The following is a 21,535-nucleotide window of genomic DNA, read 5'->3' on the forward strand; positions in this document are numbered from 1 at the left end:
TCTTGAAATCCTCTTTAAATCTACTCTGAGACTTGTACTAACTTAAATATATTAAACAATTAGACAGATCCAAGAACAGCTTATCTGACCCAACCACTTCCTCCTTCAAAGCTGCTCCATGGCTTTAGAAAACATACATACTTATAAATCATAAAGACCTCCTTCATGGTGACTTTTATTTATTTGTTTATTTGTATTTGCTACAATTTCAAGCAACTGATGCTCCATGTGGATTCTAGCCAAAGGCTGATTTGCAGCCCCAGTCCCTGGTTTGGTTTTTATTACAACAGGAAAGTAAAAATCAGTTCAGCTGGCTGGCTGTTCCAAAGAAAAACTGAAAATGTGGATTGTGCAAATTTAGTTTTTTTTTTTACATTTTTTTGGTACTGTAAAATTCATAGCAGTCGCAACTCTTATAATGAAAATCCCTTACTACTCTGTTTTGATATTAATTTGCATAGTTTCTTGAACAAGATTATTTAAATATTTAAAAATCATTTTAATAAGAGACAAATAAAAATAACATTTTCAAAACTAAGCAAACTAATATTTTTGTAAAATATTTCAGTAATGACAACTGTTTGGTTTCTTATCCAGAACTTTTAGAGTTTGTTTAGAGATCTACCAGGTTTGACAGTCAACTGAGATACCAAACTCCTGACTTTCACACAATTGCAAAAAGTGCAATTGCATGCATGTATAACTTAGTTACTTTTAGAGATACTTACGGTCTAATCATGCAAAAACAACTGAAATTTGTTCTGATTGTTCTACACAGCCTCTTGACATGCATATCAGATTTCAAATGAGAATCTAAAATAACAACCTAAATACTTTAAATGTCACTATAACATTTACTTTGCTTGCAACAATTTGTTAAATCGTTGATATATAAGGAAAATAGCAATGGACCCGAAATTGACCCTTGAGGAAGACCCATCTTGTTGTTTTGTAAAGCTGATCTTGAGTTATTAGAAGTACAGAGAAGTTAAACTAGAAGTTAAACTCCTAAAATGTATTTAGGAGAACAGTATCAAATGACCTTTTTAGGTCTAGAAACACTGCACCTACTACCTTGCCTTTATCTCAAGCTCTCTTAATAAATTATGTGAGACAGCGGTTTGCCATTTCTGTTGAATAGCCTAAAATCAAACTGTTTAGAGTGATCATGTTTTTCTAAAAAGCTGGTAAGTTGTTCAGCTACCAACCTTTCCAGGCTTTTAGTGACTGGAGAATGTATAGTATCCATTCCAAATATATACTTAACCCTTAAATTATTCAGTTAAAGTATCTCATCTCATCATTTGTTGTTTTGGAGCTTGAATGCAATTCATAGTCTAAAAAGAGCAGCGTGATTATATCCATGTGTGTCTGAGAAAGAACAAATCTTCATTTGCAAATGCATGGTGGTGAGTAAATGAGGGCAAATGACAGAACTTTCATTTGAGATATGTTTTAAATTATACAGTTACGAGTGACAGGTTTTACAAGAGAATGATGACCTAAAGCAGTTGTTTTTAGTTCCAGTCCTTACGACAATATATTATACAACATTCCCTTGTTTAACACACCTGATTCAGATAAGCAGCCATCCATTGACTCTTTGATAAATCCACTGAATTTGCCATGAGACTTACAAAGAGAAGTGTGAAGTGTTACATAATATATCTCTGTAAATAAAATATATTCACGTCCTGCACACTTTAATGCTCTTTAAATGGAAAATATATGCTCCCGTCAAACTGGAATCAAGGTGGAACATGTGATGTCCATTTTACAGATCACTTACGGTCCAATAGAACAGATATCTGAAGAGATACAAAATGTGCACAAGGAATAAAATTGAGGTTACTACGTGCATACGGCATGCAATAAAAACGTTAACATGTTTGAAATAGGTCGACTGACAACCACAGGTATACCCCCCCATTGAAAGATTTGTACAATTAAATACATTTATCAAAGCAAGATGCTGCATTCTGAATAAAGTTTGTTTAGCTATCGTTTTCAGTTTTGTCCAGTGTAACCCCATATACGTTGGTTTGTCGATTTTAATTTGTTCACTAAACGAAAAGCTACTATATTTTTTTAAAGAAACATTTATTTAATTTTTACATTAGTGTTTTTATTTAGTTTTAATTGATATGAAGTAAACTATGCTGCTTTATCTTTGTTTCTGAAGAAGGAAAGCAAAGATATCTGGGATATAAACATTATATATATATATATATATAGCCGCAAAAACATCCGTGATTTGGAGATATTTTATGGCAGCTACCGTAAACCGTGGGTCGCGAGGCCCTTCTGGGTGGGTAGCGGCCAAAGAAACGCGTGAACAATAAAAACGTAATTTCTGATGCAAGACTTTTGTTTTAAAAGACGTGCGTTAAAGCCGTTGACACTTCTAACTGATGCAGTTTAAGTAAAGAGTGCCTGAGAAAAACGCTCCGTCCAGATTGATCAGATGAGATAGCGAGAGGCTTAATGTCAGTGTTAATATTCACTTGTTATTTTAGTAACTTGAAAAGTCTCTCACCTCTGAAAAGCGAACTATCCTGTTCTGACTGATGTTCCCGTGTTAATACTGCGCTGTGGATCACTTTACTGAAGTCTTGTTAATACTTTCGCCTGGCTCTGCAGCGCGAGCCTCCGCTGACTGCGCGTGCAACCTTGCAAACGGACGAGGCGTTTAAACTTAAAAAAAAATAGCAATCTACGAGCATGCAATGTGTGAAATAAAAGTACAGCACCGATAAATCACATAAATGGTACTGCGTTGTTAGCTGGAAAGGATTTGCATGAGAATATAATATTTATTCTTTTCTGGAGTAATGACTATATTTCAGCAGTTCATGTTAGTATTGTATCCTATTCACCATAACTGTTGTTTCCATAAACCAAAAATACCACATTATTTTAATTGTGTCATTTTGTATGTTTAAATGACTGTGGTGGCTCAAACCAGCTTAATACCAAAGGGCAAGTACCTTAGAAAGAAATTAACATGTTCATTTTCTGTGTGCACTATTTACATTGTGTGTGTGCGTGTGTGTAATTTGTTTTTATGAGGATAAACAACATAGCATTCCGTTTTCAATGAAAAGTTGACATTGAAATAATAAAGTTATTCAATTGAGTTATAGTTCAGGTTTAATTTCATGTTTAATTGAAAATGCTAAAACATTAAAATGAATTGACGGTTTATTAGGTAATTTATATTTTTTCCAAATATATCTTTACTATCATGTTGGTACTCGGTATCGCCAATACTGAATAGGGAATCGGTTTTGTAAGCAAAAATTCAGATCGAAGCATCCCTACTTGACATACAAATCTGAAGAACGGTGGCCTTTAACAAATGTAAAATGATGAGCTCTGAACATCATCACCCAACAAATAACTAACAAAAATGACAAAATATCAGACCACACACAACAGAAAAAAAGGCTTGCAGAGAAAGTTGTCACTCACCGTTAAGCATTGCATATTCTCAGGGTTAGCAAAGTTGGAGACAGCAGCATGGTTTGCTGTAGCAGCTTCTGAGGAGATAAATAAATGAGTCATGGGCTTTGTCTGTCTCACACACGCTTGCTACAGAAAACTTGAAAATCTGCGTAGGTGGAAATTTTAAGTTCCTCGCTTGAAGGTTTTTAACACAAGCCCCCTCAACCCCCTTCTATCTCTCTTTCTGTTCTTCTTCCCTTAAGCAAATAATGTTCTCTAAAATTCTAACTCTATCATTACTAGACTGCTGCAATGCTGAGGATAGATCAGCTTGCAACGTTACAATCTAAACATCCAAATGGTTATTGTTATGACTTGGTTAAGGCATACACTGGGGTTAAAATAGTCTCAGAGACACAAAGTCACTATCTGAAAGCTTCATCATCAAATGCTGGAATGAGCTGCCAACCACAATCGCACTTGAAACAGCCGAAGCTACACCTTTTCTGCCATTACTTAACTAATACTTAGAATTGTGTATATTGTGTAAATTATTGTTGGGTTGTAAGGAAAAACTCAACACCGAAAAACACTAACAGTACAAAACATATATCACTGTATGTTTCCAAGTCATTAGTAGCTTTGTTATAATTAATTACAACAATTTAATACAATACAAAGACTTAAATAAAGACTGGATCTTGCCTGCCTCTTCTTTTTTTTTCCTTGTTTTATAAAAGGCAAAACAGTAAGACACTCCTGTTCAGACAGAGGCCTCTCCAGCTCTGATCTTTGGCCCCTTGAGACACTCAAGAGACCTTCATGAAAACTAGCAGACAATTCCCCATCCTCTCTGTGCTCACAACATTGCATAGACATGAATATCGCCATCTCAACCGAGTCCCAATTCCTCTTTGGCAGAGAGAATATCTTCAGAGCTTGTCGGAGAAGTAATTATACTTTTGTGCCTTTTCTCCAGGCACTGATATTCACAGGACTTGTCTTATAGGAACACTCCACTTTTTTTAGAAATAGATACATTCTCTAATTCCCCCAGAGTTAATAAGCTGAGTTTTACAGTTTTTGATCTCTATCGTTTAACATAGCTTAGCATAGATCATTGAATCCAATTAGACCAGTAGCTTCACGTTCAAAAATTACCAAAGAGTTACAATATTATTTCTAACTTACCTCTTTTGTAGTTATATTGTGTATTAAGACCCACAGAAAACTAAAAGTCGCAATTTTTTAGGCTGATATGACTAGGATATGACTAATAATCAAGGACGTTTGCTGCCATAACATGGCCGAAGCAGGCACAATGATATCACTCAGCTCCTGTGGAAAATATTCCCCAGCTTGCAAGTAACGCTCCCTGTGCTAGCTGCATGATTTCACTGCCCCAGCTGTGGCAATAGTACGGCAGCAAGCCAATCAAAACTAAAATATCAAAACTCTTTGGTCATTCTTGAGCTGCAAAGCTACTGGTCTAACAATGATCTATGCTATATACTGCCAGATCCAGAGATAGGCTGAATGGATTAAAAAACGATAAACTACTCTAGTTGGAGATGAAGAATGAGCCCATTTCCAAAAAAGGGAAGTTTCTTCTAGAAACAGCAGTATTCTGAGGTTCTTCTCCTCCTTAGACTGAAGGTGGCATATTGACTATGGTGGTCAGGTTAGTATTTTTATTACAAATTCCACAAAGTTTTGAACAAAAATAGGTTTGATTAAGTCCAGGCAATGCCATACCTGATTCCCCAAGGTGTGATGAGCCGGGAACAATTGATCTGAAATCCCCTCAAGAGATGAGTCTAAAGCTCTATCCAGACAGGATTAGTTTTAAATGGAGAGGTGGGATAATGTAATAGCTACCAGAGCTTCGATGTCAATTTAATCCCATCCAAATCAATCGTTTCAGTAATTAATGCAGACTTTTTCTTTCATATACCAGTAAACTTTACAGTTCAGTTTTTCATTCTTCAAAGCAGCCTGTGACAATGAACCAAAATAATAGCATGAATTTCAAGCTTGTAAAAGGTCAGTGAATCTGCCTATACATCCAGTATAAGCCCTTGTTTCTCCAAACACCTGAGTTTGAGATCGGTGAGTAATACACCAGAAAGAAAGAAAAAAATAGTGATTTATGCTTTAGTACTCAGTAGTTTTATGGATATAATTTTGAGAAGGTAGTGTCAGATCAGCTGTTTTTGTTACTGTAAATCTGTCACTTTTCATGGTTTGCATCCTTGTATACACACTCCACGTTTCATGTCAAATTTGCCTCTAACAAACTTTTTGGCATTTGTGCTTTGATACGAACCTACTTTAGCCTCACAAACTATTTAGGGTGGATAGTACACACACTGGGGCAGAGGGTAGCCTCAAAACTGAACTCAAAGACATCATGGGAGGTGCACAGTGTGAATTTCATTTATAGTGTTCAAGCCTGGTTTACACTATTTCAGGACCTTTCACAGACTGCTCATGCAGTTCATTGTGCCTGAGGCATTTGTACTTCACATATTTGACATTCAGTGGAGTTGAAGCACCATGTTAGCTTTTCATTTGAAGATACAAAATCTGGGACATGAATAGCCAGCGCAGATGTGGAGTCTGAACTGCGAGAGATTTATTTACAATGCATTACAGTTACACTACTGTATTGCATTGCTGATATTTCGAGGCTCGGGTAGATAGATGCTACCATGCAACATCCATCACATAACACTGACCTGTGCACACGAAGACGAAAAATGTATTTTCAATTTCAGTATGCATTCGTGTCACAAAGAGGAAAAAAAGAGCTAAGAGTTAGTTTTTTCAAACAGCTGTCCAATACTTTTTATTTTCACATTAACAGGTGGCAATCCAAATGGAAATGTTTATCTCGACAAATTACAGTGATGAACATTTAAATAAGATTATTAATTAAACAGTTGGAAATGTTTGTTGGTTTTCACAATGTCAAACCTGAGGTTTTATTATCCTGAAGGCAAAACCACATACACTGCCTGTGCGCAGGCATTATGCAATCTACCCACACTAAAAAATGCATTAAAGAGCAGCTTGGCCCACTTTTGAGATGAAGGGTATCAACAATTTAAAAATGCTTGGGTAACTTGAAAATTTGAAAGTGACAAATCAGAGCAAAAGAGAAAATTAGTGACCCGGAGAGATGCGTATTAATGTATTAATGATTCGCTTCTTCATGTTAATTTATTCAGGCAGTTAGAAATCACTGACATACTGACAAGAGTTGATGAGTTCTGTTATTTTGTCCCCAGCCACAAAGAACATTTGGAAAGAGACACTGAATAAAACGTATGAAGATGCAACTTTTAAATGACGGTACTGTGGCAAGCAAGCACAAACCTCACCAAAACATCTTTGAGAGTCATAAAGAATAAAATAATACTCCATTAGTGACTCGTGTAACGCACTCATCAAACACGCATCAAAGACAGAACCAAAAGATCACTCACCTAGTCACTGCTGACACACGCTGATGTTCACACAGTTGTTGAGAGTGTGGAAATTATTCCCTCAAACTCAGTTTCAACATAAACGTGATCATAAATCTTATCAGACTACAGGAGCAGGGCGCTGCTGACTCTAAACTCTGAGTAAATGCCACAGCGTGTGTATGATTCTCAATGATGTGTGTGGCTTGTCCAGCCCCCTCCCTCTCTCCATCCATCCTCTCTCGCTCCCCATATAACCAATTTTAATCCTCCGCTCACCCAGCAGATTCTTAGAGTCTGTGCTTAGTCCTGCCTACATCCTCTTCCAGAGGGTTTTAAAAACATCAAATATCTATACACCGCAAGGTTATTTAAGGTTCTATTCAATTTTCCATTTGTTATTAAAAAAATAAGGTGACGCTTTTACTTTCACGGTCATTTTTCTATACGTATTATTATCACATTAATTACAGTAGCTGCTAATAACTAATACTAAGTACCAGTACTTTTTCAGTTATGTATACTGTAAAATAAAGCTCAACCCAAATGACTTCAGGTTTGCATGAAATGAGACTATTTGAGCATGTTTATTATAAATGTTTTTAATACATACAGTAATCGCAGCTTGACATTTACACTGCTGTAGCTTCCTTTGGTTCTGTGTGATCAAAAAAGCGGGACCTTTGCACAAAGACCTCGGTGACCGAGCAGAGTTTTCATGTGTTATAATGAGTGACGATCCGGCACAGGAATTTGTTATTTTTAATGCTGTGCTCTCTGGCCGAAGGCAAGAGTGTTCTCTCTTATTACAGCCACATAGATATTCACTCCAATCTACATTTTTCCGAGCACCAGCAGCTCACTATCCGTTCTAAAGTCAAAAATGCTAAAAGCAAATGTATTGCCCTCTATTGATATTCACACACATAAAGCATAGATGTTACCACTAGACCATCCCACTACAATATGTATAATAAAGCCAAAAAATAAAATTATTGCTTGGATATATGTGACTTATCCACTGATTGTGGGAGATCTTTTTAAACACTTCAGTGGGTCAGGAGGAATGAGTCATGAATAATTTGTGTGTAAGGATTTAATGACAACTATTGTGTGAACGATAGGCATTCAACATGGTTTTACACTATAACTTAAATGATTTCTGGACATTTCTAATTCCCAACCCTAAATGTATGTATAGCTCTAAAATACGCTACAGTATTAAACCTCGTGATCTGAGCTCTTTTGTGCCTCGTAGATTTGATCCCATGGACAGGGACAATAATCGTCTGTAAAAGCATCTTAACAGAGCAGACAGATATCTGCAGGCGGTGGGGGAGGGACTGAAAGAGAGATAGGATGTGGATTGACAGATGTCAGGCTGAGACAGAGAAAACGGAAGATAATAGAGGAAGAGGAGAGGAGGAAGAGGCAGGAGGTCGAATGGATAACTGTCGGAGTCTCTCTGTGATACCTCACATAATCTGCTAATTAGTAAATTAAGGCAATTAAATATTCATTCAGCCAGATGCAAGCTCCTACATAATCAGCTCAACTCACTAATTCATAGAAGAATATAACATTGAACATTTATCATGAACATTTATAACAGACCTGTCATTTAGCTCCAGTGTTTATATATTCATCTGGTTATATTTGTTAGGTTATATTCAGTTTACAATTACTTAAACATGTAACCGTTATATTTCTGTAACACCTGCCTCATGCTAGCTTAAAAGAAGAGGTTCAGGAAAGCAACAATAAAAATAAAACCATCTTTCGATTAAAGTCATTATAAAGATTAAGCTTGTTAAATGTAAAAATAAAGTCATTGTGTTTTTGAAAAAAAAAAAAATTCTGGGAATCAACCGATTTGTGTCCTGTTCATTTTAACTCAATGGACAGGGTCAAACAGTGTCTGTAGTGTCGTAGGTGGGAGAGTAATGCACATGGATATAGCGCATTGTAACGTGGGAGTCGTGACAATGGAGCTTGGGATCCAAATGTAGGGTTTTATTAACAAACATGGTCAAAACATGCAGGGTAGAGCACCAGCAAACATTATAATCTAAGGCAGAGGAAAAAGAGTAATTCAATACACAGGCAATGGTTAAGGCAAAGGGACCTCAAAATCAGAAACAACAGGAACAAATACATTACAAAAGTCCTTAAACATAAAACAGGCAAATGCAAGAAAAGACTGAAGCAAAACCTCCAAAACCTGGATTCCAGATGCTCCATAACAAAACAAAAAATGTCCCATGACGAGGGAGTGGGTCTGGAGACAGAATTGGAACAAGGATCCATGTTGGAGCTGGATGAGCTGGTGAAACAAGAAGCCAGGGTGGAGCTGGTGGGGTAGAGGGTGCCGAAAGAACATGTGGACAGGGTGGAGCCGGCGAAGCAGGTGGTCAGAAAAATACTCTCAGAAAAATAAATAAATACTGCAATACAAATACTGCAAAGTAGACTGAATGACAGAAGACCCCCATTGTGGAGCAGAAGATCACCACAGCAGAGCAGGCAGAACTAGGGGCCACCAAGGTGGCTCAGGGAAAGCAAGTGACCACAGAGGCATACACGAACTGACCAGTTCTGAAATATCTCTGACCTACAAGACCTGACAAGTTACATGTGAAAACACTGCTGTTTATATAGACAAGGAAACCAGTGGCTGACAAGAATAAGTGTGGGTGATTAGTTGACATGGTAACTATAGTGACAAATAAGGGTACACTATAATCATCAGCCGATATGTAATGCTCATCTTGTCAGTAAAGTGGGTTCTGTAATCAGCGGTAAATGCCATCATGAGAAAGAATGTGCAGGAGCTGGATGATTTATCTGAAGAACATCAGGTAGATGAATTGCTCTTTGATCAACAAGGGACTGCACTCAAGGATCATCCGGGAAATGACAAACAGTAGTTAAAATAAATTATATTTAAAGGATTAGGAGCAATAGTCTAATCGCATTGAGTAAGTTGTTGATGGTCAGCCTGAGATTGTTGAGATTGGTTGCAGGCATCATTTCTGTTTAACATTGACAAAGCGCGCCCTATGAAGCACTTTGCATTTCATAAGAGCATGTCTAATACAGATGAATGAAGAGTGCAAAATAAACTCTCAGAGATGTTAATGCTCAAGTGTCAATCCCAGGACTCTTTAAAAGAGTCGGTGCAAGATGGGAATAAGGAACTTAACAGATATTGGTCATCTTTGTCAAACTGGTCAAGAGTAAAAACTGATTAGGTACAGTTTTTTAATAAAACATAAAAACAATTTAAAAGATGAGAATAAAGGGAAAAAAAAAGTTGAGTCAACTGTATTTAGAAGACTCATACAAACATCAAAAATGCTGAAGCTGGTTGCTGTAAAATTTTAAGTTGGCTCATTTTTTACAGTGCAAGTTGAATTTAGCTGAAAGACTGAAAAGACTTTTTATTTTTTAAGTCATTGGAGCTGCACAATAATGAAAAACAACATATGAATCAAGGGTTTGTGTAGAAAATTTTTAACTGATATTGGGTTATTCAAACTGTTTCATACCACAATAGAAAGCTGAGAACAAATAATGGAGCACAAGAGGAGTAAAATACCTCAGCATGAATGCAGGGGTGCACATGTCAAGACCTTTAAAAGCCAACAAAGAGCAATTTAAAATGTTACATGGCCAGAAATAACAGAAGATCACTAAGTACCCTTCAGATTTGGGAAGCTGAAAACTAATCTTGTAATGTGGACTGGCTTGCCACACCAGAAGAACCCACTCCATTGCTGATCCAAACTGGTAAAAAGGATTTATTAAAACAGACTGGAATGTGTTGAAAAAGATATAAACATTTTGGCAAAATCATTATTTATATAAGATTCACATGGCCCACTAAAGACAGGAAGAGAGGCCCACCTGTCCATTTCTAATTTGCATTTGTCCATCCATAAATATTTAAATCCATCGGTGACTAACTTAAGAGGAAATGTACAATAAAGGAAAGTATAATTAAATGTATCATGTAATTAAATTTTACATTTACTGTCACTGTTTTCACACAATACCAATTTCAACTTTAATAAAATTGTGCTTTTGTACTCCTCTTTATGTTTTTCTCTGTGTGAGACTGGCTTTGGTGAGTTTCTCATTGTTATTCAGACAGCTATATAAAGTAATTATATATCCAACCACAGAGATTCGCATCAGAACATTGAATCCCAGCATTATTCAGAATATGTCTTTCAAGTTTCAAGCTGAATAAATTACTGCTTCTTGGCAGAAGGGAAGTCCAGAGTGAATCATGCAGACGTTAGTTCCTTTCTCAATGTATTATTAAATTCTGTGACAGATTTCAAGATTGTTTTGTCGCTAGCATGTTTTATAAGGTAAGCACTGCACTTAACAAAACTAAACCTAACTACACTGTCTCCTTTTTCATTTGATCATTAACCAGTAAGCACAAACGATGCAAAACAAGAGATAATCCAAATGGGCAGGGAAACAAACATCAGTGTAAATGGTGACATTAAGGAACAACTTAAATGCATAGACAAACGGGCTAAAACAAAAGAACCAAACTAGACAGGTAAACAAAGTCCAAACAGATTGATGTTGTGATTGATCTCCCTCACCTCTGAGAAAGAAGCCACTGCAACTTTAAGCCATCTGAAGAGGAGATTAATTATAAGGAGAGTAATGGAGGGCTAAGGAGAAGAGGGTCAGTGTCCCAAGGCAATGACTAACCAAGGGATCCTCCAGCCACGATGTCCCAAGATGACTAACTGATCCTCCAGCAAGCCTGGACCAAACCACACCCACTGACGATGGGCTGAGGGGAAGCTCTGGGACTGGAAGGATGCAAAGGCAAAGGAGTAGATGATGACAGAGGACACATGAGAGGAGGTGGGAGAGGGAGGCTGGATGGGAGTTTGGGGAAATCAGGAAATTCCGGGATGGTGTGTGCTACCAATCAGTTGGCTGGGCTTTTGGTCCAAAGTGGGAATGATTAAATCCCCATTAGCTAGGTAGACACTAAGTGGAGACTTGCAGTTCACCAGCACCCACTCCACAAAGGCAGCGAAGTCCTCTCGAGGACCACCTTCAGGATTACCAGCAGAGGTAGAACCAGCAGAGGCAGTTTAGTGGGCTAAGTGTAGTGGGCTAATTGTACAAATGAGGTCATACAAATTTTACAAATTAGCCACCCTCATAAAATATGTAGGAAATATGTAGGTATCTGTGAGATCGGGCTGAGACCAAAATGTGTGGTTATCCCTTTATTACTTTTTTAGGTCCAGTCATCTGTCATGATGTGTTGTAGAAGACGCCTCAGTGAAGATGAATAAATTCCAACACAAAGTTTAATCGCATTAACACACACAAGACATAATACAAGAAAAAGCACATATCAGTGTCAACAGTGACTGGACAAAAAGTGTCTGTGAATGTGCAACTTAAATATACAGACAAATGAGGATAATTATAAGCAGGGTACATTGTGTCACCTTGAGGCGATAGAAGGGGCAGCTATCTAGCCAAACATTTCGCAATACAGGGCTACGCCTTGCTATCCAGGTCAGAGTTCATACACAGCCACATAACAGAGAGGGCAGTACACTGAAACCCTACTAATTTAATAATTTTATTTGCTTTTAGACTTCTGTGGATAAAATATTCAAAACAGGCAAACCGATTCCAGTACAGAAGCAAATAAAACATAACTATTGAAACATGAAAAGAGAGACCAGCTGAGGTGGCTCAGGCATCTGTTCCATGTTCCAATGGGAGGAGGCCATGGGGAAGACCTAGGACATGCTGGAGGGACTCTCTTGGCTGGCCTGGGATTGCCTCGAGCTGGAGAAAGAGGGAACAATCCATCCACATAAAAATGAATTCAGACAACCAATTACTAAAACGCTACTACTCTAAGACTAGACCAAAGGAGAAATGAACAAAACACACAGGCAACTGTGTATTGTATTCTGTTGTGTCACCAAAGCATGTAGTAGGCTAACAAGAATCTGATGTAAAGTCACGTTTTTAAAGAAGTAGTCATTTAGTTAAGATTGTTGCAACATTCTCTGAAGCAACATTTTAACCCCTCAAAGTACGTATTCATTTTACAGATCAGCTAACTGTGAGGAGACACCACAGAGTATTCCTTTTAAGTGTTTATATGAGTAATTGCATTGTTAGTTGAATTAACTCGTTACCATTCAAATGAATAACTAAGCTGGTGCACCTGTGGACGGTTCGCTCGCATGCAAGTAACATTACTGCAAGTGTGGATGAACAAATGTTGAAGTTACAGTGTACTTTATATAAATAAGTAATATTTTTTAAATGATAATGTTCTGTAATTGTGCTTTCAGTCAACTGTTACATAAGATACAATAAAAATATGTGTGTATTTGATGCTAGTTATAATTTGATGGAATACTTCATTGAGTTTCTGAATTGTTTAATGTGAGTTTATTTCTAAAAGTCACTTTCCATGTGCAGTTAGGCTCCGTAATGTTGTTTAAGTAGTTTTGTTTACTGATATAGTGCATCAATAATAAAATACATTCAACTGAGAAAAATCTGCTAGTTAATAATTGATCAATGATTAGTTTGTCCACTTTAAGTTTGCTTTCACAGGTTACTAATGTTTATAGCTCATTAATAAATGGTTCACAGGTGATCACTTTACATTACATTTCTTAAGATGTTGTTATGTTTGTAAACCATTAATACAGTTTATTACTTTAAGGTTCTCAGACAATATTAGAATTGTAATTTGTAATATTATTATCAAGTCAAGCTTGTGTTTTAAAAATCAATAAGCTAATTTAATTTTGTTAAAGAAAATACATCAATTTCTAATCATTGCTGTGGATAGGCATCATGAACTTCTGCCGAGAGGCATGGGATATAAATGAGAAAAACAAATACAAGTCAATCAGAAAAATACAAAATACAATATCAGGCTTGCTAAAATAGTGTTAATAAATACATATGTTAAGCATTTATTACATGTGAATAGCTCACTATTTGGCAGGTATTGCATTAAAACCAACCTTTTATTCATGCATTCATAATGGCTTATCAATTATTTATAATGCATTTTAAAATGAGTTAACTTATTTATGAACATTTATAAACCCTTTATAAAGGGAATCTTAAATGTAATGTGTGACCAAATTCATATTTGTGAAATTATTGTAATGTTATACTGCATTTTCTCTGTAAAAAGACATTACTCAGTTATAAAGTTAATAAGTATATGTATAACTATTGAATGCTGAAAGTGTATAGGTATATTACGCTAATGCATAGTGAATATTCCCTGTGAGTAATCTGCTCCTCTCACATCTGAGTCAGCATGACTTTGCAAGACTGCAGACTTATTTAAGATCATGTGATGAAAAAGAGCCGCAATCTGACGTCACCGTAATCTCATGGCCCAATCTGATTGGACTGCTTCAGTCTTGAATAATAATGTACCGTTCTTTATAAATGGTCAATGCAGTGACAAAAGAATACAGCAAATTCAAGGAAACAAGACACCGCTGCGATACAGAAAACTGCTCTTTGGAAGTCAACTCCCTAACAACTCCCTAAGGTTTGATTTTTTAATGTTTACATTATTCAATTATTATTCACTCAAAACCCAACCATACATTTTTAATTCCTATTGGGAATGTTCATTTTTTTAGACTATTCCTAGAATATAGCATAGGTTATTTTTTGCTTTTCATTATATTTGTTGTTGTTTTAGGCTGTGCATATTCACATAATAGACAATCTAAACATTTAATGTTAAAATGTGTGACATGGCTTATTAAGATAAGGAAGGAATAATTAAGCAGGTTGATATTTTAATGCTGCTGCTCTGCGGTGAAGCAGTCCAGATCAGGATGTTTTCAAAGGGAGGAGTCAACACCCAAAAAATCTTCATCAGTTCAATAGAAAAATGCATTTGATTGCAATGTACTTTTTGTCCATTTATATGGTTTCATTTTCATTTGTACAAATTAACAAAAACTAAATAGTGCATATTTTCAAGATTAAGTGCTCTGTGCCCTGAATTACAAAGAAAAAAAAATATTGTGATATGAAACATCATAATAGAAGAATATATTAGAACAAACAAAGCAGGGAACTTGATTCTATTTGTCAGTTTTCGGTTATCCCTTTCAAAGCGAGCATAGAAGTTATCTAGCTCATCAAGGAAGGAGATATCAGTGGATGGATGGAGGAGTTGGTGGTTTGTAGTAACTTATACCTCATACACTAGGAGTTTGGCTTGGGAGCTTTCAAAACTTTCAAAGATTTCCTGATTCTGATGATTGGGAGATCTCCTGAGATCTGGGGTTGAATGGAGAGTCAAGGCCACAAAGCCTAGCACAAAAACTTACGGTTTGTGTCATCTTCAAAGTGTCTTACAGAACCACAGACTGCGCTGGGTTGAGGCCCACTGTGGCTCTGTGTTTTGGTCACAAGAAGATGAGAGGGTGATGAGAGCTCAGTGTACTGAATGTTTAACTCCTTCTGTGTTGCAGGTTCAAGCACGATGAGCCGCATTATTCTCAGAAGCAAAGCAAAAGGCTCTGACATCTGTGCAATCAACAAATGCTATTATATAATCCGCTCTGACCTCGGTTGCTATATGAAAACAAATGATTTAAATAAAGGTGCAGATATCTCTATTTTCAGTCTGCACCCTGCCTGCCAAAATGGAGACCATTACATTGGTGGAGATAGCTACTTTCACATCATCAATGGCAATTCCTGCCGCAGAGTCACAAACCTGACGACAGACGGCAAGGCTGTAGTTTACAGCCTTCATCCCAACTGTCAGGGTGGAGACCACTACTTTGCAGCGCATGTCTATTTCTACATCATTTTCAGAGAAAAAGGCATTTATCGAAGAGCTACAAACATGACAAAAGACACAGATGCTGAAGTACACCCCCTGCATCCCAACATCAGAGCAGGTCTGAATTACTGGGGCCCACCAAACTCCAAGCAAATGGCTTCTCCCTCTTTAAGCCTGCCTCAGAGTGGTGTTGAGTTCTGCACTGGTCCTGATCTCAGCACAGAAGAGCAAACTACTGTCTTTTCTGTTCATCCTGATGTTCTTAACTTCCTTCCTGGTGGGCTATCTGTAACTAAAGGCCCAGCCACTGGCATGTGGGAGAATATTAAAACCATAACTAATGACAGCAGTACACCGGTGACATGGCAAAAAAAGATCACTAAAAAGGTTGGATACAATAAAGAGAAGATGGATCAGATCACTCACAACAGGAAGATAGATGCATCAGTCTCAATTGAATCTGGAGAGCTTGCTAAGTTAATTGCAAAGTCGCAGCTCTCCTTTTCTGCAGAATATGGAGGTTCACATATCAACACCGAAAACGAAAGCTGGAAAGAAGCAACTGAAGAGGAGGAGCACTCATTTAAGTTAAAGCGATCGAGCTGCCATTTCTGTGCACAAACTGTGTCTTGGACAAGAGCCAGTTTTGTTTCACAGACGTAAAGATCACCAATGACCCAAACCCTCCAACTTCACCCGCACAGCCATGAATATTAACATTTCAAGATCAGTTAAAGGAATAGTTCACTTAAAAATGATGCATATTTTACTCAATCCCAAGCCATCCTAGATGTATACGACTTATTGTAAAAAGGAACATAATATGTTAAACTTTTTTCTAGTATGTACTATAAGTATCTGGTATCCCCAGAATGTGTCTGTGAAGTTTCATCTCAAAATGCCACACAGATCATTTATTATATAATTTTGTATAATAATGTCTATTTTGACAAGAAGCAGAAAGAGGCTGATTTTCTGTCTTTTAAACACACAAGATCTCTTTTGCCCCGTTCTCTTTTCCAGAACAGTTCTCATTCACACGCAAAGAGTTTAAGCTTAAAACAGACATAAGTTACAAAAATGTAATGTCTGTGAAGGTAAACAGCTTGGAAATATCTGATTTTTATATTAGAGCAATATAAGTTAGAGTAAATAACTAAATCCACTGCACTCTTATCTCCACTGAGGCTCTGTTAGCATGTTCTGCTCAAACTTTCTCCATGGAGTTTGAAGTGGAACACTGTTATAGCTTGTGAAATCAGAATGAAAGAGCCTTGGATGGAAATTTACAGATTAAGGGGTGGTAGTATTATAATGAGATGCTTTTGGTAACGTTACAAGAGCCACAAGATCAGACATGTTAATTTTTCAGATGCATTACTAAAACAAAGTAACTGCGTTTTCACGTTTTTATGTTTGGAAGATGCACTGGAGACCTGATTTGAGCACTTAAACCAAAAATTCAAAGCTCCTTAAATGTGATACTGCATATGCTTCAGATGTGATAACCCCCTGACAGCATATTGGTTAGTTTTACATCATAGTATTTGTGGATATATCCTTCAAAAATATGGTCACTATCCACCAGAATTACCAAGCTTGGAAGAGCCAGGATATACAAGATGGCTTTTAGATGAGCAAGTAAAATATGGGGTAATTTTCCTTTTTGGTGAACTATAAAAAGGATAACCAATAGCTTTTCAGTTCAGTACATTAACTATACATTCTCAATCTATCTATCTATCCATCTATCCATCTATATAAGTTATCTGCATGTACTAGTTAAAATAAGTCTGGAACCATTAATATAGCAAAGGTTACAATTACTGAAACTTGTATGATTATTGATTATATATTTAAAATGAAAAGAATCTGACAATGCTAATCTCAGCACAATTAAATAACACTGCATACTGCTCTTGAAGTCTTGGTGTTTTTGCTGTCATTCTGTTTCTTTACACTGTGCTGTCTGGGAACGAGTTTAGTATTTTTCAAACATACGCAGAAGCTATTCTGAGAAGGTTTGATCATGGAGAAAACAAAAGGTTACAGGTAACTGTGAAGGATTGGTTAAATATGTTCACATCTACAAGTTCCTGTGAGTAGATGGGCTGCTGCATTCTGCTCCATTTGGAGGAGAAACATGAAGGAAAGAGTTACTGATGGTAATCATCCAGAATAATACTTCTCCCACCACGGCGGCAACTAAAAAACAATGTGTATTTGCTGAATTTGTCGACTGAACCAGCCATGACATTAAGAATTAATTAATGATTTAGAATCCATGTGCGGTAGTTTATTAAGGACACAGGCAACATACAAATACAAGAAAGCAGGCAGAGAGTCACAAAGGAAGTCCGATCCATCAACAAGTAAATGGGAAATCCAAAAGAAAATAAGGAGGCAGGCAATGGGTCTAAACCAGAACAACAGTCCAATCAGGCAAATAATACAGAGAGGCAAGTCCGGGAATCGAGAAACAGGCAAAAATCATACACAGGAACAGCAGTCACAAACGGGCAGAACACTCTGTAAGGCAGGTAAACTGGCAGTACTTCAAGATGATCATAGAGAGGGCCTTGAGTTATAAAGGCCTCAAACAGGAAATATGGTATGAAGCAGAGGTTGAGCAGCGGCTAGTAATTTCTGGGTGAGGGCCTCTCATGTTTAGACGCGCAGAAAGTATATGCAACTGAACAATTATAGGACATAATTATATTTAGCGTTTTTTCTTAATCAAAAATAAAATGCTAAATATAATCAGGCCTGTTTTCTATATTAGACAATTTTTATATTAAAATTACTCAACATCTTCTTATTGGACACACTGTGCCTTTACAGACACTTTACATTTAGTGGCCCCTTTGGTATTTAATATTATTTGTTAAATATCCTCCCTTCTGTTGCCGCTGATTTTTCAGAAGATTGAATTTACTGAAAAATTGTGCAGAACCCACACTGTCTACACAGTCGTCGATTCTGGGCAAAGGGTAACAGTCAGGCGTTGTCAAGGAGTTAAGATTCCTGTAATTTCTACTAAATCTGTAAGAATTGTCAGGCTCATCACTCATTATGCAAAGGAAAACTCCAAGAACCAAAACTGGTTCTGCCAAACTATGATATGCAAGTAATTCACTCTTCTGTAGTAACTTCCTCCAGGATTTACACGGTTTGGATGTTGTTTCACAGTTTGAGCCATACCAACATCAATGTCATGTTCAATGACATGAGTTCTAGTAGGAACATCAGAAAAGAGAGATGGAAACGAACTAATCAACTGAATGACATCATTCTTTTCTGGTTCACACAAATGAGACAAATGCTGAGCCAATTAGAAAGTACTTCAGAATTAGCAAGGTGTATGAATGGTAGTGTTTTAAATAAGCACTTCAATGAAGGAAATCCGCTACGCCACCCTAGGAATTATTCCAGGGAACAACCATAATTGACACAGGTTCAGATCCTCGTATAAAGTAGGTGACACTTGGGTAGTGTATAAAAGTACAAATTTATTAATAAACAAATTTTGAAATGCTTTCGCAAAAAGAAAAAGCACTGCCTAAAGCAAGTAGAATATAAATAGATTAATTTAACATTGGGTTCCTACACAATCACATACATCCAGCAGGGCTGAGGCTCTAGCGGCAAGAGGAGTCTAGTTTACGATGTGCACACTTCACACACACACACACACACACACACACACACACACACACCCCTGTGCACTCAGATCACACTAAACACTCGGTGTTACACAGCACACCCCAGGTCCTGCAATGAAGCAAACAAAAAATAAATACAAAATTACAACATTACTAAAGTATGTCGTCACACAAAGCTACCCACACCAACAAAAAAGAAAAGAGAAAACAAAAAGATTGAGGTCACAAAAAGACAACTCAACTTGAACATCAAATACAAAATCAGGTTACATTCAAAAAGTAGTTTACGAACCAAACAATTCAATCAAGAAAAAGAAAATATCAACTAAACTCACATAGAGTTAAATAGAACAAGACAAACAAAAACACAGATTTAACGAATGGGAGCAAGGGAGGTAATCTTGGACAAAAGATTCTGAGAAATAAAAGAATACATAATTCAGAAGCAGGCATTAAAACCACATCCCAACCAGACATGAGCAGTGTCCTTTAATAGTTACTGATTGTAACCAGGATAATTTAGCAGCATAAAGAGAATGGCCAAAGCAAGCGGTTTCTATATGGATGAAACAAAAGGGAGGATTCTACGCAAGAAGACATAAAGGCATCCCTCCACTACACCTCAAGAAGGTCCATTGTTCTCCCAGCTGTCAACCACCTTCTCAGAAGTGTCTGAAATACTTGGACATACACAGTTTCAGTAGCTAAAACATCAACAGACAAAAATGGTATTGTCTTCTTTCAACAATCTAGTGTGTTCAATAAGTAGTTGTTATTTGGATAACATTTTACAATTTTGTAATGATCTGCAAATCTAGCCTGGAATGGATCTAGATAAAACAGCACAAACTTTGGTACATGATCGCCAACCTGAAAACTGATTTTGACTTCGTTCAAACAAGTTCTCCATCTTTCTGACACGGTTTCAACTTCTAAGAGCAATAGCCTAGCTTCGGCGCGGATCAGTGGAGTAGTTTTGTTATCGACTCTAAGACTTTTCCATTCATCTGCCAAAACAGCAATAGGACCTCTGAAAGTATGTCCAAACACCAACTCATTTAAGCAAACCCCAAGCCTCTGTAATAACCTCATGAATTGCCAAAAGCATCTAAGGTAAAGTCCATCCTCCCAGTCAACAAAGGAACTGTCTAACACACATGATCTAAACAGACTTTGTGTGTCTGGGGAACTGCCTCTAAACCTCTTGCAATTCTGAGGAATATACACACTTGAAATGCTGTGTTTAACCTTGAGTTGCTGCATGACTTTAGAAAACTGTCTGGACATAAATTTTGAGCCCTGATCAGACTGAATGTTTTTTGGAATGCCAAAACAGACATGAAACTTGTTAAAGCTCTAAGAATAGACTTTGTTGCTATTGATCTCAAAGGATAAGCTGCAGGATAACGTAGACTGGCTCATCACAGTGAGCAAATAAGCATGCCAAGCCTTTGATCGAGGTAATGGACAAACACAATCATTGATCAAATATTCAAAAGGATTATAACCACAGCAATAGGTTGTAGAGGAGCCAATGGGATTTTCTAACTTGGCTTCCTAGTCATTTGGCAAGTGTGACAGACTGTATATACTGACTCACATCCCGCTTAGTCTAGGCCAATAAAATTCCTTTAAAATTTATCACAGGTTTTTCATATACCCGCGCATGGACTGTGTGCAGCTGAAAACTAAGAGGAACTACAGTTTGATTACTAGAACTGCGTACCACAGGTTATTACCGGCAAAGCAAAACCATTGTCGAGAGAATAGTAAGGAGCAGCTAAAGAAAACAGCTCTTCAAGAGTTTTATCTGCTCTTTGTGTGTTAATTAGCTAATCTCTGTTAACACTATAAAGTGGAGACAAAGAACAGATTTTAACAGTGTCGCAAATAACTGGACTTTCAAATGAGAGACCAGTCTTATCTTTAGGATCATCAGGTGGTAATTCTTCCACAGTGGTCAGGTCAACTGTAGGAGACGTACTAGATTCTGTTAAAGAATTTTCCGAAACAATAAAAGGTGTCACTAAGAATACTTTCAGGTTCAGATGCACATTTCTTGGCCATTGCTCAAGTTACTCACATGCCGGAAATAAATGTGGACATTCAGA

At 37.0% G+C, this 21,535-nt stretch overlaps 1 protein-coding gene and 1 pseudogene across 1 annotated transcript; one reads left to right on the forward strand and one right to left on the reverse strand.

The window, feature by feature from the left end:
* LOC122345118 overlaps positions 1–7,117 on the reverse strand; it is an 89,108-nt pseudogene extending 81,991 nt beyond the window's left edge.
* A 7,292-nt stretch (positions 7,118–14,409) lies between these two features.
* Positions 14,410–16,425, forward strand: LOC122345119. The gene is made up of 2 exons (XM_043238948.1): positions 14,410–14,505; positions 15,446–16,425. The coding sequence occupies exon 2, from the start codon at positions 15,457–15,459 to the stop codon at positions 16,423–16,425; it is 969 nt and encodes a 322-aa protein (XP_043094883.1). The 5' UTR covers positions 14,410–14,505; positions 15,446–15,456.
* The last annotated feature ends 5,110 nt before the right edge of the window (positions 16,426–21,535 follow it).

Source organism: Puntigrus tetrazona, chromosome 5, assembly GCF_018831695.1.
Source record: "Puntigrus tetrazona isolate hp1 chromosome 5, ASM1883169v1, whole genome shotgun sequence".
NCBI classification, from domain to species: domain Eukaryota; kingdom Metazoa; phylum Chordata; class Actinopteri; order Cypriniformes; family Cyprinidae; genus Puntigrus; species Puntigrus tetrazona.